At 42.1% G+C, this 13,945-nt stretch overlaps 2 protein-coding genes across 6 annotated transcripts in view; both read left to right on the top strand.

The window, feature by feature from the left end:
* Positions 1-77: 77 nt before the first annotated feature.
* Positions 78-8,927, top strand: EXTL2 (exostosin like glycosyltransferase 2). 2 transcript variants are annotated; one of them, XM_039556159.1, is made up of 5 exons: positions 78-239; positions 1,848-1,916; positions 3,880-4,307; positions 5,680-5,750; positions 6,332-8,927. In XM_039556159.1, the coding sequence occupies exons 2-5, from the start codon at positions 1,912-1,914 to the stop codon at positions 6,821-6,823; spliced, it is 996 nt and encodes a 331-aa protein (XP_039412093.1). In that variant the 5' UTR covers positions 78-239; positions 1,848-1,911; the 3' UTR covers positions 6,824-8,927. The 2 variants fall into 2 exon arrangements, with proteins under 2 accessions (XP_039412093.1, XP_039412094.1); XM_039556160.1 differs by lacking the exon at positions 6,332-8,927 and adding an exon at positions 4,848-4,948.
* A 2,642-nt stretch (positions 8,928-11,569) lies between these two features.
* CDC14A (cell division cycle 14A) overlaps positions 11,570-13,945 on the top strand; it is a 52,846-nt gene continuing 50,470 nt past the window's right edge. For 2 of the 4 annotated variants that reach the window (XM_039556154.1, XM_039556152.1), the window contains exons 1-2: positions 11,570-12,018; positions 12,468-12,558. In XM_039556154.1, coding sequence (XP_039412088.1) covers positions 11,913-12,018; positions 12,468-12,558 — 197 coding nt within the window. In that variant the 5' untranslated portion in view covers positions 11,570-11,912. The remainder of the gene's footprint in view (positions 12,019-12,467; positions 12,559-13,945) is intronic. The other 2 variants (XM_039556153.1, XM_039556151.1) reach the window with 1 other exon arrangement.

The raw sequence follows: 13,945 nt of genomic DNA, 5'->3' as shown, positions 1-13,945 counted from the left end.
CAACCCGGGGCCTGCCGGGAGGAAGCGCAGGGACGCCCCGCAGGAAGCGGGGCACGGCGGCGCCGCCGTAGCGCTGCCGCGGTCCCGCACGGCCGCCCCTGAGTCACCGGAGCGGCTTGTGCGGGGCCGAGCGGCGGGGCCGGGCCGGCACCTCCTCTGCCCTGCCGTGCCGTGCTGCCGGTGACCCCAGAGAAGCACAGCACGGCCGGAAGAAGCGGCGATAGCGGCGCCTGCAGAACGTGAGCGAAGCCGTGGGGGAGGGGCGGCGAGCGGGGCGGGCGATGCTGAGCGCTGCTGTGCTGTGCTGCTGCCTGGCTGCGCCCAACTACGGCGGGGTGCTGTTAAGAAGTCCTGTCCGCCAAGAAAGGGGACCCCGTTCGAGAGCTCTTTTTCTTGGAACGAGGATTAAAATACTGGTCTTTGATACAGGGGTTTCGTTGCCGTCAATTTTGTGTTGTCTGCAGGGAGTATTGTATGATTTTTAAAAAGAGGTCAATCTGGCATTGCAATTTCATAACTTAATTGGCAAAACTGATCTGCATTTGCTTATTGGAAAGGGCCATGATGCTAATTTTAAAACACCTAAATAAGTGTTTATTTTGAGATTACATAATAATATCATCATTGCTTATCACTACACCTAATGTAAACACGACATGGTGTGGTAAGCAAAGTCTCATAAACAGCAAACACTATTTATATTTTCGTCTTAAGTAGGATTTTAGATTTTAATTAATGATTATAATAGCCCTGGTAAGTATTGTTGCAAACTGCGGAAAGAGGACCTAAAGTTCAAGTGCTTTTCAAAAGCACATTTGATGGAGATAATAGTGGACCTCATAAATGCTGAGTTGCCACTTCGGCTAATAATTTTTACAAGTCAGGTATGATTGATTGTTCCTATAGAATGAAGCAACCAGAAAAAGCAATTAGCTTCTGGAAATAGTTTCAGTGACCTCTTGTCACAAAGTAATAGTAAGATTTGATCTCAGCTTTGGGAAGACCTGTATATGGGGACATATTCAGATTGGTATGCACGCAAATGACAAATCTGTATTTTTAAAAAGCAAATTGGTATAGCCCAAACAAATTACTCTTACGGAATTTCACACAGGTTCAATTATTCAACAAGTTCAACAAATTCTTGTTCTTTAAGTTTTCACAGTACCATTCTCAAATCAAAATTAATGACTCTGGTTATTCAGCCAGTTTTAAAGGAACAAAAATCCCTCCAACAACCTAGGAGCACAGCTTTCTTATATTGCTGTCCTGCATTCTGTGTATCCCTCTTTTATGTGCTTGCACTCATACTTTCCAAGCTGCCAAACCTCATGGGAAGACCAAAATCCTGTGTCTTGAACCTCTGATACAACTGATAATCTTAGTGAAAGGGGAGTGTGAAGGGGATAACCCAGAAATAAAATAATTTTAGTGGGGTAAAATTTTATTTTATTTGCCTGACTGTGGTAACCAAATATATATTTTAGTGGTGCCTGATGAACAAAACAACAGCTGTCAGGTTCTGGAGACCTATTTGTATCTTCAGAGTGGAACTTAAGGATGGAACACAGACTGGATGGAACACTGGCACAAAGCAGCAATTTTAAAAGCAGAGACACAGAGTGTTCTTTTCTTTTTCACCATCTGGTGTACTAACTTCTTTCTGGAGTGTTCACTGAAAGGCAGAGGCAATTATTCAACTGACCAATAGGAAAAGGGATGGGATAATTGCCATGAATGCATGTATCAGTCAATAACTGAGAGGAACTTCTACTTGTAAAAGAATGCTGGGTAGCATGTGGATAACTGTTGATCTTCAGTTATAGAGTCCCTTTAATTTCCAACAGATTCAAAGACCACACACAACTGCCCTGTAAAAACAAGAGGCAAAAACAATCCTACTTGTCAACAATGAGGTAAGTTGCAAGGCTTTTTAGATTAAAATAATTTACATTCATATTTTCAGGCATAGTATTTGCACTTTGGAAAAAAATGATTCAAAATTCTGTGAAAAAAACCCACAGATATTCTCTCAAAAACTATACTTGTTTGGCTGTCCTGGATCACTGAATTTGATCAGAATTCCCTGCTGAAAGCCTAGAAATTACTCACAGAATAACGTGAGTAGTATGTATAGATGAGTAACAGTATTACAATAATATGTATAGAGGAGTTAGTAGCAAGCTTAGAATGTTCATCTTATATTCAATTTGTACTAATCTTGCAAGTACAGGAGGAGAAAAGGAAAACTGTATGAAGTTCCACAAAGAAAAGTGCCCGATTCTGCACCTAGAATGGGACAACCCTGGATGTGCAGACTGGGGAATGAGAGGCTGGAGAGCAGTGCCACGGAAAAGGACCTGGGGGTCCTGGTCGATGGCAAATTGAACATGAGTCAGCCGTGCCCTGGCAGCCAGGAGGGGGCTGTCCTGGGGGGCATCAGGCACAGCATCGCCAGCTGGGCAAGGGAGGGGATTGTCCCGCTCTGCACTGATGCAGCCTCACCTCAAGGTGGTTCTGTGCAGTTTTATAAGAATAAAAGAATACAATATAAGAAGGATATAAAGCTGTTAGTGTCCAAATAAGAGCTGCAAAGATGGTGAAGGGCCTTGAGGGGAAGCCGTCTGAGGAGTGGCTGAGGTCACTTGTCTGTTCAGCCTGGAGAAAAGGGGTCTGAGGGGAGACCTCACAGCTGTCTACAGCTTCCTCACTTGGGGAAGTGGAGGGGCAAAGCACCGATCTCTTCTCTGATGACCAGTGACAGGACTTGAGGGAATGGCATGAAGCTGGGTCAGGGGGTTTAGGTTGGGTATTAGGAAATATCTAACCATCCTAGCCAGATGGTAGTTGGGCACTGGAACAGACTCCCCGGGGAAGTGGTAACAGCACCAGCCTGACAGAGTTCAAGAAGTGTTTGGATGATGCCCTCAGGCACACGGCAGGATTCTGGGGCCTCTCCTGTGCAGGGCCAGGAGTTGGACTTCAGTGATCCTTATGAGTCCCTTCCAACTCAGGATATCCTCTCATTCTGTGAGGAACATTTGAGGGGCTATCTTTCTAGAAGCTGCTTTTTAAGAGCTTCTGTTTAGTTCCAAGATCATGAGGATCCAGAAACCTCTGCCTTAAACTAAATCTGCCCTTACAGCTGGTAGGTACCACCTAGCATCTGACATTGCCATTTTCTCATGAGTTCTAGATGTATCAGTTCAGCTGTTGCTGAGATTGTTGCATTCCTGTATTACTCCACTTGACATGTTTCTTTTGCTCCACCTGTGTTGTAACCTTAGTATGATCAGCATCACATTTTTTGTACTATCATTATCAAGCATATATACAAACTATTGACAAAATGTCCAGCAAATCAGTTATAAAGATTGTTCCTTCTGTGTGGTGCCTGAGCAACAGAAAGAGAGTGAGCATTTTGTTTCCTCCTTTCTGCCAGAGCTTTTGAGAAGGCACCTTCTCTCCTTTTTGCTTCCCAGTTAAGGTAGAGCTCCTGCAAATCCTGAAAACATTGAATCTCTGTACAAATTTGCTTTCTACTTCCAGCTGGATAGATTTGGTGAGGTACATAAATGATCAATCAAAAATTAGTTCTAAGAAAACAGGAAACAATGAACACTCTGAAGAACTACTCTAGATTTATTTTCACAAAACAATGAAATCCAAAGTTAACCAAAAAAAGTGAAAAGCAAGTGAACATAGAAACTGAGTACCAGAAGCACCTGTCTCAATAGTTGAAAGTAATTTGCCAAAGTGCTGAAATCCTCCTTATTTACTTACTTAAATGAAAATCTACCTAATGTTTTGGGAGTTTTGATCAAGGGAGAAAACTGTACACGGGTTTAATGACTTCCTTTCCTGTTACTTGTTTTAAAGGTGTTTTCACTTCTGTAAGCTTCCAGGAAGAGTTATGGGAATCCGCCTACTGCGTTTCACCTCTGTGGTGATCATCGTCTTGCTTCTTGTGGCAGGTGCTTTAACAGCTTTGCTTCCCACTATCAAAGATGACAAATTGCCCAATTCAAGAAGGGAACCAAAAACCCAGAGTCAGTCTGCCTTGGATTCATTCACTCTTATTATGCAGACATACAATAGAACTGACTTACTGCTAAAGCTTTTAAATCATTATCAAGCAATCCCCCACCTACATAAAGTAATTGTTGTGTGGAACAACATTGGTGAGAAGACACCAGAGGAAATGTGGAATTCCTTGGGGCCTCATCCTGTCCCTGTTGTCTTCAAAGTTCAAACTGTAAATCGTATGAGAAACAGGCTGCAGAATTTCCCTGATCTGGAAACAAAAGGTAATCACAGTTCATATCACTATTACTAATAATATTTTCATGTTTGAAATCTGAATGCTAAAAGAGAGGTCATTGAGTCATATTGTGTAATAAATCAATGGATCTTTTGGGTCGTTTAATAGAATGTGGGTAGTATAGAGGAAACCTGTGTTAGGAGATCAGATGCACACCACCACCAGGCTGTCAGTGAAGAGTAATGGGAAAAAAAGAGGAATGTCAAATGCATTTCAAGGGCTTTTGCAAGTTCTCAATTTCCTTTGTGAGGCAGACATGGGTAGTTCAGCTTCTCTTCCTTCTGTAGCATAAACTGAAATTCATAATGCATGTATTTGTTGAGTCTCTGCACTAATCTGGACTTAAGTCATCTGGTAAAGACTTGATTTAGTCCATTCCTCTTAAGACTAAGTTCTCAAGCGTGTTGTGCTCTTCCGAGAAACTTCCCTCCCTAGCTGTCTGGCTTTCTATCTCAAATTATGCATCTTTTTATTTAAGAGTACTTTCCCCAGTCTCCTGGGTATTCATCTAAATATTCTTCCTAAGCTCTTTCTAGGAGGTGTACAACAATAAATCCTGTTTGTCTCAAGTGGAAAAAAACCCCCTATGTTGCATTACAGACCTGACCTTACTCATGATTAGTAAAGGTAATTCTATTTACTGCCCCCTTCCTAACATGTCTGCTAGTCCAAACACATGATTTCAAGGAAGACACTGGAAACTTCCAACTGCCCAAGTGTTTTACTTACTGTAGTAAGATCTGTGCTGACTGTAAACTTTCAAAGCTTTAATGCATCTGCAGTTCAGATCTAAGAATATCCTTCCTTTTCCACTTCCTGGTAGTCTTTTATCTAAAACTTAAGGGAAAGAGTCTTCTTTCTGTAGTTAATAATAGTGAATGTTGCCTGGGTAATTTGTTTAACTTGCTTATGTAGAACTTTCAAGTAGTGAGATGAGTAAAATTTTATACTAAGGAACCCTTCTAAGTCTCATATGCTAAAGAAAAGCATCTAACTCTATTCTAGTTGTATCTTTACACAAGATTAGTAGAATTTTAAATTGCTTTGCCAAACACTCCCAAGTTTTCTAACACCTATCTCTCCAGCTGTACTACAGGTGATCAAAGGTTGCTGAGTCTTGTAACAGCCTGGCAAATAATCTAAAACTTAGGTTTGGTTCCAGTCACCACAAAGCTGTAACCTTGCTTTAGCTTTGAAATCTAATTATTTTTTATCAATCTACTTTCAAGGAATTGCAATTCAGCTTAATAGTTGTAGAAATTTTATATTCAGTTTTTCAAATATTGTGCCATATATCATGCTCATGTATTTAATCTTCTGACCAATTAAAAGTTTTTCTCTTTTTTTTCTCCCTTCAGCTGTTTTAATGATGGATGATGATACACTAGTCAGTGCTCATGACCTTGCTTTTGCCTTTTCCGTTTGGCAGGTAATGTTTGGCATCTTGGCAGGCAGTATTTGCGTTGCAATTGAGAGTAATAGCTTTAATTAGAGTAGTACTGTATCATATTGTTTTGCCATTGGTTTTCTAGATGTCAAGTTAGATTTTAGCAAGTTCGAAGTGTTGAATAGTAGAAATTACAAGAATGTTCTTTAGTAGTAGCTATATCTGTAATCTATAACTTTAAAATTTTAACTCTTACTCTACAAAACCATGAAGTTGCTAACTGCTGAATTCATTTAAATGTATAGTAGTCTGTGTGTTTTGTTTTGCAAAACACAACAAATTGTCTGTAAAGTTATTTTCAGTGCCAAATACACAGCTGCCAATTGTGGCTGGATGTTTTGTTGGCACTATGTGATGTGGAATGAGGCAGACAGTCAGTTTCGTGAAACTGTATTTAATTGCAACATTTATGCAGATCAAAGGACCATATGCCAACAACTTAATTCTTTCCTGGCAATAATGTTGTCCTCCTCTTATTTAAAAAATGCATATATCTCTCTTATGACATACTTAAGTGAACCCCACACTGTGAAATATGTGTTGAATTTCTTTTTTTCTTTCAGCAATTTCCAGAGCATATAGTGGGATTTGTTCCTAGAAAGCACATTTCTACTCCTTCAGGCGTATACAGCTATGGCAGCTTTGAATTGCAGAACCCTGGATTTGGGAACGGAGATCAGTATTCTATGGTGCTTATCGGCGCAGCATTTTTTCACAGTGGGTATTTAGAAGACTTTCAACGGCAGCCAGAAGCAGTTTACGCCTTAATAGATGAAACTCAAAATTGTGATGATATTGCCATGAATTTTCTGGTAGCCAAGCATACTGGAAAGCCTTCAGGAGTGTTTGTGAAGCCTGTTGATATAAGAAATTTAGAAAAAGACACTAACAGTGGCTATTCTGGAATGTGGCACCGAGCAGAGCATTTGTTACAGAGATCCTACTGTGTAAATAAACTGGTTAATATTTATGATGGCATGCCCTTAAAATATTCTAATATCATGATTTCTCAGTTTGGTTTTCCTAATTATGCCAATCACAAAAATAAAATGTAAGCAAATGAATTTAAGGTGTTAAATGTTAAACAATACTCAGTGAATTGTACTGAGTTCAAGGAGAGAAGAAGGTGTAATTACTGCATCTTGGCCATCCCTCTTTGTAGCCTCTGATTTTTCTCCACTAGGCTTTTTATGTATTTTCTTTCTTTTCTAACTAATTCACAAAGGTAAGTTTTGAGAAAACTTAAAGAATATATAGTCATGCTTAGCTGTGGTAAAATCATACTCTTTCCTTAAAACCTGAAAAGCTACTCTAATTAATTAGGCCAGTTCTTCAGAAACATGCAGACAAAAATGCAATCCTGCTCTTCAGATCTTAACGTTTGGATTTTTTTCCTTGAATATACAGATCTAGTCAAATGAGGTCTAGGCATATTTTTGACGGTTATATGTTGAGATGCTTCCTTGCCTTCCCACTCCTCACCTCCTCCTACCCAGTTTCCAGTGAAGCTGTAGAAGAGCTACAGTGAACTGCTGGCCAGGCTTCTGGCCTCGTGTACAAAACCCCTTTGAAATCTGTATATAAGCTACTCGGTGTTCTGAGATGTTCTTGAAGCTGCTATGAAAGCCAGAAGAGTACCTCACCTTAATCTCAGATAGTCTTTAAACCATTGCCTACAATATCTACTCCTGCTGAGATAATGGAAAATGATCTCTGATGTGGCATTTTTTTCTCTTATTGATTTGCCTAGAGTTGCTGAAACACTGCAAGCAGCTGAAAGGTAAATCCTAGTAGCTGGAAATACAAGAAACATGAATACAAGAAATACAAAACTTATAAGCAGCCAGAAGAAATGGACGGAATGTTACTTATTAATATTCTCTTTAGTACTTAGTCTTATTTTAATATTTTGCATATATGTTATTACAAACATCCACCCAGGAAAACCCTCAATTTGTTAAAAATTTCTTATTTACAATTCCTAGTAAGAGCAGGGTGTTCAACATTTATTACAGTGTACATTTTGTAATTTTACAGGTCTACTGGGTTTTTAGCTACTCTTTCAAATGAGTATTTACTTTATAGTTCCTTTTTTTCTCTGTTTCTGGTGGCTATGACAACAGAGTTAAAATGTACAATAAAAGGGTAAAGCATTACAGAAAAAAAAGTATTTTAAGGTACAGTGATATTTGACAGGGATGTACTATTATCAGTCTCCGAGTTTCCTGACTTTATAGCAAGAAACAGAGCTGCTGTTAATGACTTTAGTTAGATTGGGACTCTGTAATTCTGGAAACCTGATATTGATATAGACAGGGCAAACCTTTTCCAATGAAGTTGCAGAAGGGTTGGGCCTTTTTTTTTGTGGTATGGAGAATAAAAAACAATGATTTTCCTGGATCACAGAATCAGATTTGGCATCCAAAGCAGATTTAGTTTCATCTGCATCAGCTTTTAATTGATTCTTAGAATCAGTTCAAAGGTAACTGTGGGCAACCAGTAACAGCTAATACCTAGTATAAAAATAGCATCTGCACAAATGGTGTATAATTTTATCATTTTTTGTAGTAAGTTAGCTGAACAAACAGTGAAAAATGTGACAAGTTCTTTACAGCAGGGCGTGAGTCTTTGGGGGGAACGAAGAATTCTTTTGCCTTGTTCTATCAGTATTAAAGGATTTGATTTCTGTTCAGTGAAGTCTTCCTAGTACTATTTTTAAGTTTTAAAGGGCAGAATCTTTAACATGGCAATGTAAAGTCTGCTTAATTTTGTTGTAATAGTGAAAAGTAGTTTTTAATTATTGTGCTGTAGTGCTAAGTAGTATAAAACAGGTCTATGATCTTTCCAGAAAAGCAAATTTCCCAGTGGTAGTTTACTGTATTTCATTTACTTACTCATCTTCCATGATTTCTGTTCTGTGCAATATCAGCTAGAGTTGTGAAGACTCACAGTTGTTGTTAACCTTTTTTTTGAAATGTGAAACAAACTGTCAACCCAGCCAAATCTTAGTATTGGGCTCTTTGTTGGAGCGAAGGAGTTGGTTTGGTTTTGGGATGGTCTTTTGTTCTTCTGTGTCAGTGAAAGAATTAATAGAACAAGCTTTTAATTATACTGTTAAATTTAATTTGCACCATTGTCAAATAAAGTACAGAAAGCAGACCTGTGATGTATTTATTTTCAGACTGTTAACCAAATTTTTCAGTGTTAAGATGTGTAAAGTAAGTTCACAGTTTGCATACTCATGAGCAGCACCAAGATTTCTTTTTTAAAAAAAAGTGTACTTTCTGGCACATTCATTCATTTAATTTAGGTGAGGCCTACTTATGAAGGAAGAAAAGACATAAAAAAACCCAACAGCCTTAATAATTTAGTCTCAGGTAGGAAAGGAAATACAAAGATAAGACTTAAGTTCCAGCCATAATTCATTGTACTTTGGAACCAAAAGGGGTTGTTTGCTTATTTTTTAAAAGTGGATTTTTTATCCCTTAGTCGTTATAAAAGTGCCTTAAGATTCTTTAGTGAAAATACATTACCAAAAAATTGTATTTTAAACAAAATTATATGCATGTGATTATTTCTTCTGAGAGATTATCTATATGTCATTTAGAAATATTTTGGAGTCCAAACAATCATCACCGCCTCTGAATGTTCTGTTGAAATTACTGTTAAAGCAACACAGGGTTTTAAACATGGTATCTAAAATATATATTTAAAAATCCTTGACAAAAAATCAGGATATAATGCTAAAATGATACAACAGGACAAGAAAATTGCTTCTTTACAAAAAATACCACAAGATGTCACTGCAGCCTTGATATTTGATCTCAAAATGAGTACATAGTATTGATTAGAATACCAAAGTTATACTAGTTGAAAATATTCTTAAAGCTAGCGTTTTACAAAGTGAAATTCATTAACTAATAGCTACGAGACACAATATTGGAATTGAAAAAACAGATTATTTTGCACGTATTTTTACAGGGAGGAAAAGAAAGGTTAGTTTATTTCTGATGCTTACAAAGGCTGCAGCTAATTGCCACAAATGAGAGCTTTAATGCAACAAAAACAGTATTTGTAACTTTGCAGAAGACATATAAGCAGTATACAAACATTTTACAGCTGGGCTTCAGTTTCTAATCATATTTGCCTCCTAGATTCACCAGTCTAGCTGGATGGGTTTACATATTTTAGGCTTTAACACAAACTCTGTTTCTAGAGATTCTGGATACTGGATAGGAGGCTGTAGACTGTTCCATCTTTGCTTCTGTTGCCGAAGAGAGCGTTGCTAAGGCTGTTTCAACTATGCTCATTCAAATTCCCCTTAAGAAGAGTGCAGCACTGACTGAGAAATGTGTTACATTGAACTGTAGTGAAAGTCTGAGTAACAAAGGGCATTAAAAAAACTGCAGTTCTGGACAATATACCTTAATATCCCTTCTCTTTCATGGGATATAGTACCCCTTAGAGAATTGCTTGTGAATAAAAAAACACCAATGAAATACTTGATTTTGTTAAAGGTTACACACAAGTGAAAGTCGTAAAGAAAAACAAACACTGATTTCCATGGAAAGCAAATACCCTCCAACAACCTTTATTTAATTTGCTGCTACATAATATTGCAGTCTCATTCTTGTAAGCATCTTGTATGGAATAGTACTTACTACTGAGAATGAGGTTTTCTCAGGTTTCAGGATCAGGCACAAACAGGGGCATATTTAGCATATTCGTTTTGGAGCTTTTCAAAAAAAGTTGAAAAAAAGCAGTGCAAGAACATAGGTACGAAGCATTAGAATCAACACAAAAATTAAATAAGCAACTACAAAACAGCTGAACTGTTTCCTGTGTCCTTCGCCTTATTTGTAAAGCTTTAAAGATTATCCAGTGCTTACGACACCACATAAAAAACTTAAAGTCAGAAGTGTTTCACACTCATGTTTAGCCTCATTAGCAGACACACCAGGATTAATTATATGAACTGTGGTTACAGTAGGTTATTTACAGTGTTACGGGAAGATGGTGATACTAATGTGAACCTCAGGGCTGCACATGCCTTTAAACAGTATCTTTTAAAGGTGTTTCAAGAGTGGATTTTTTTGTTTGCTTGTTTGTTAGGGGGAAAAGTATCTTTTTTCCCCCCTTTTTTCTCTCCTCAAGGAACCTCTCCTTTGCAATCTTTTGCTTTAGTTGTAAAACTGAGGCGGACCGTCTGCCCCGTTTGGCACTTACCAGATCTTTCTAAAGGGGAGAGGCGGAAGAACGCGCCCACAGCCCGAACCAGCGCGTTAGAAGAACTCCGTGCCTCAGGCGTGCGCAGCGTCTGCTGCTGTTCGCAAGCGGCTCCCCAGCACAGCCAGCCCCGCGCCCGAGGGCGGCCCGCACTGCCCCGCCGGGAAGCGGCCGCTGCGGGGGTCCGGGGGCGGGGCGCTCCCCGGCGCGCCGCCAGCTCATTGGCTGCAGGCGTAGGAGGGCGGCCTCTGATTGGTCAGCCGGCTTGTCTGTCACGACAAATGGTGCCCCAGGTAGCGCAACGCGCGCTCTGCCGGTTCCCCCGTGCCTGAGACGGCCCCGCCGCTCCGCTCGCCCCCGTCCGGAGCGCGCCCGCGCTGCTGAGGCAGCGCTCCGGCTCAGCCCCGCTCCGAGCTGTACGCGACACTCGCCCGGTGCCCGTGGGGCGCTCTGCCACGGACCGCCCCCGGGCGGGGAAAATCAGCACCAGCGCAGCGGGGAGCGGCGGCGCTGCCCGGGCAGGCGGGGCGGAGGGCGGGGCTGTTCCGGGCGCTGGGCCGCTGCCTGGTGGAGCAGGGGCGCTGCTGGGCTGGGGAGCGGGGGGGCCGGTCACTCGCAGCGCCAGCCCTGGGCCGGCCGACACAAAGGCTCCGTAGCGCGGTTGCCAGAGCGCTGCCGGTCGCTTGGTAACCGCCCGCTGCCGCTTTATCCGGGGGCGTCTCCTGGCTGGGGGCGGGGTGGAGCTGGAGTCCCTGCGGGCGCTTGCCCGCCGTGTCCCAGGGCTCATTCTCGGCTCCGCTCCTATGCGGGCTGCGGCCGCCGTGCTCGCAGCACCGTGCCCGGCGGGCGGCCCCTCCGGGCAGCGGGTCCCGTCCCTGCGAGCGCGCCCCAGCCCCGCCGGCGCTGCCCCGGAGCGCCATGAGCTCGGAGCCGCCCCGCGCCTCGCTGCTCCGCGCCCTCTTTAAGATGGAGCCGGCGGCGGCCGCCTCCGAAGTACTGGGGGGAGCCTCGGAGTTCGTGAAAGGTGAGAGCGGGGCGGGAGCCGCCCTGTCCCCTGCCCGCGGGGTCCCGAAGCCTCCCCCAGAGAGGAAACCCCCTGGCTTCCCTCCCGCCCTCCCCGCCCCGGCTTTGCTGCGTGCCCGCCTCGGCCCCGGCCCCCTTTGCCCGGCAGGTTCGCGGGCTGCCCGCCCCGGCTGCCGCGGGCACCCCCCGGTGCTGCTTTCCCCGCTCTCTTGGGCCAGGCGCGGGGCCGGCACCTGTTGCTGCGCGCTGCTCGATGGGTCGGAGCCGCTGCCGAGGGGTGGCCGGCAGGGGCAGGGCCCGCGGGCGGAGCGGTCCCGGCGCTCCCGCCGCCGCTCACGCAGCAGAAAAAGGAGCGGCAGAGCCTCTTCCGCTCCGCGGTGACAGGCGTGCCCCGGGGCGGTGGCCGGCTGCCTTCCCTGTCCCACGCCGTTCCTCTAATCTGTCTTTCAGATCGGTTGTACTTCGCTACTTTACGAAATAAACCGAAAAGTACTGTAAATACCCACTACTTCTGTACCGATGAGGAACTGGTCTATGAAAAGTAAGTGTTGTGGTTTGCATATTCAAAGTAATCACCTGAGAGTCTCCCCAGCACACTTTGATATATATTCTATAGAATATTTTTGCCCCATTAAGTTACTTGCATAGAATATGAGCGTGAAGTTTGTCCGAATGTATTTATTTATTAGCTGAAACTAGGTTAATAAGGTGACTCTTTAAAGAAAGACCCACAAAAACAGCTGCAAGGCCAGTTTAATGGCTTAAATTGTGGGTGAGCTAGAACAAGGATATCTGAGCCTTGTAGGATGTGTTTAAAACATGGAGGTCTATTAGGACTAATTGCACTTTATTGAATGTTGTCTTAAATAGAAGACTTATTTGGTATGAATAGATAAACAGTAGTTTGTTTTATATTTCCTGTATTTTCCGGTATAGAGAGTACAGAGTTTACAGAATCATAAGAATGCAATGCTTAAATGTGCTCTTGAAGAGCATCTGCAACTTTTTTTATAACTCTGGTTTTATTAGAGGGTTTTGAGATACAAAAGCCATCAGGAAGTGCTATCTTTAGAACAGCAGAAAAAGTCTTTTATGTGAAGTAAAAGGCTCATGTGTTTGTAAGACACTGACTGCATATAGAAGGTAAAAAGAAAAAGTGATTATAGTTGTGAATACTATTAAAAGACATAAAAAAATTAAATAATCACTCTATGGTGTGGCTAAAAAGTTGGTACTCTGCACTGCGTTCCCAGATCAACTGTTTCCCGTGTGATGATATGTGTCTATCTGCTTGACACGGGGTTTGCTGCAGCAGAAGTGAAACAAAAAGTGTGTTCCTATTTTAAGTGTAACTTGCTTTCCATATGTTTTGAAGCAATTTTGAGCATGAGCCATTCTTACCTCCTTTCTCCAGTGACCAGTACTGCTTCTGTGAAGATGTAAACCAATATTCCTTAGTTTTTAGCTTACTTTCTGTGCACAGCTTGTAGTTTCAGGGTATCTTTTCTACACGTTTTTGAGTCTTTCTGATGTTAAGCTGTGTGTCATCTACTGGAGTTCCCAATGGTTCATTCTGAAAGTTGACTTTTGTAATGGGCTGCTTGGGTTGGGAGTAAGTTCCTTAATGATCATTAAGGAATTTTGATTGGAAGGGACCTTGGGAGTATCCTAAGGGAGGGTTGACCTAATATTAAAGGCAGAATTCAGCTGGGGGAGGTCCTGAGTAGTTTGTGTTGTATGAAAGTGTTCCACTTTCTTTAAGAAAGGAAACTTGTATCTCTTCTCGACTTCTGTATTATGTTTTAATTCTTAATGTGCTTTTAGGAAGTGTGAAGGAATCTTATGTGGCATTTGATCTTGTGGGTAGGAAGGGGGAGCAGTTCTGTACTGTTAGTTACAGATGACTGTACTAACCAAGGCCTGTAACT

Source organism: Corvus cornix, chromosome 8, assembly GCF_000738735.6.
Source record: "Corvus cornix cornix isolate S_Up_H32 chromosome 8, ASM73873v5, whole genome shotgun sequence".
Lineage (NCBI taxonomy): Eukaryota > Metazoa > Chordata > Aves > Passeriformes > Corvidae > Corvus > Corvus cornix.
Note: the sequence above shows the minus strand (reverse complement) of the source record. Positions and strands in the feature narration are given on the sequence as shown.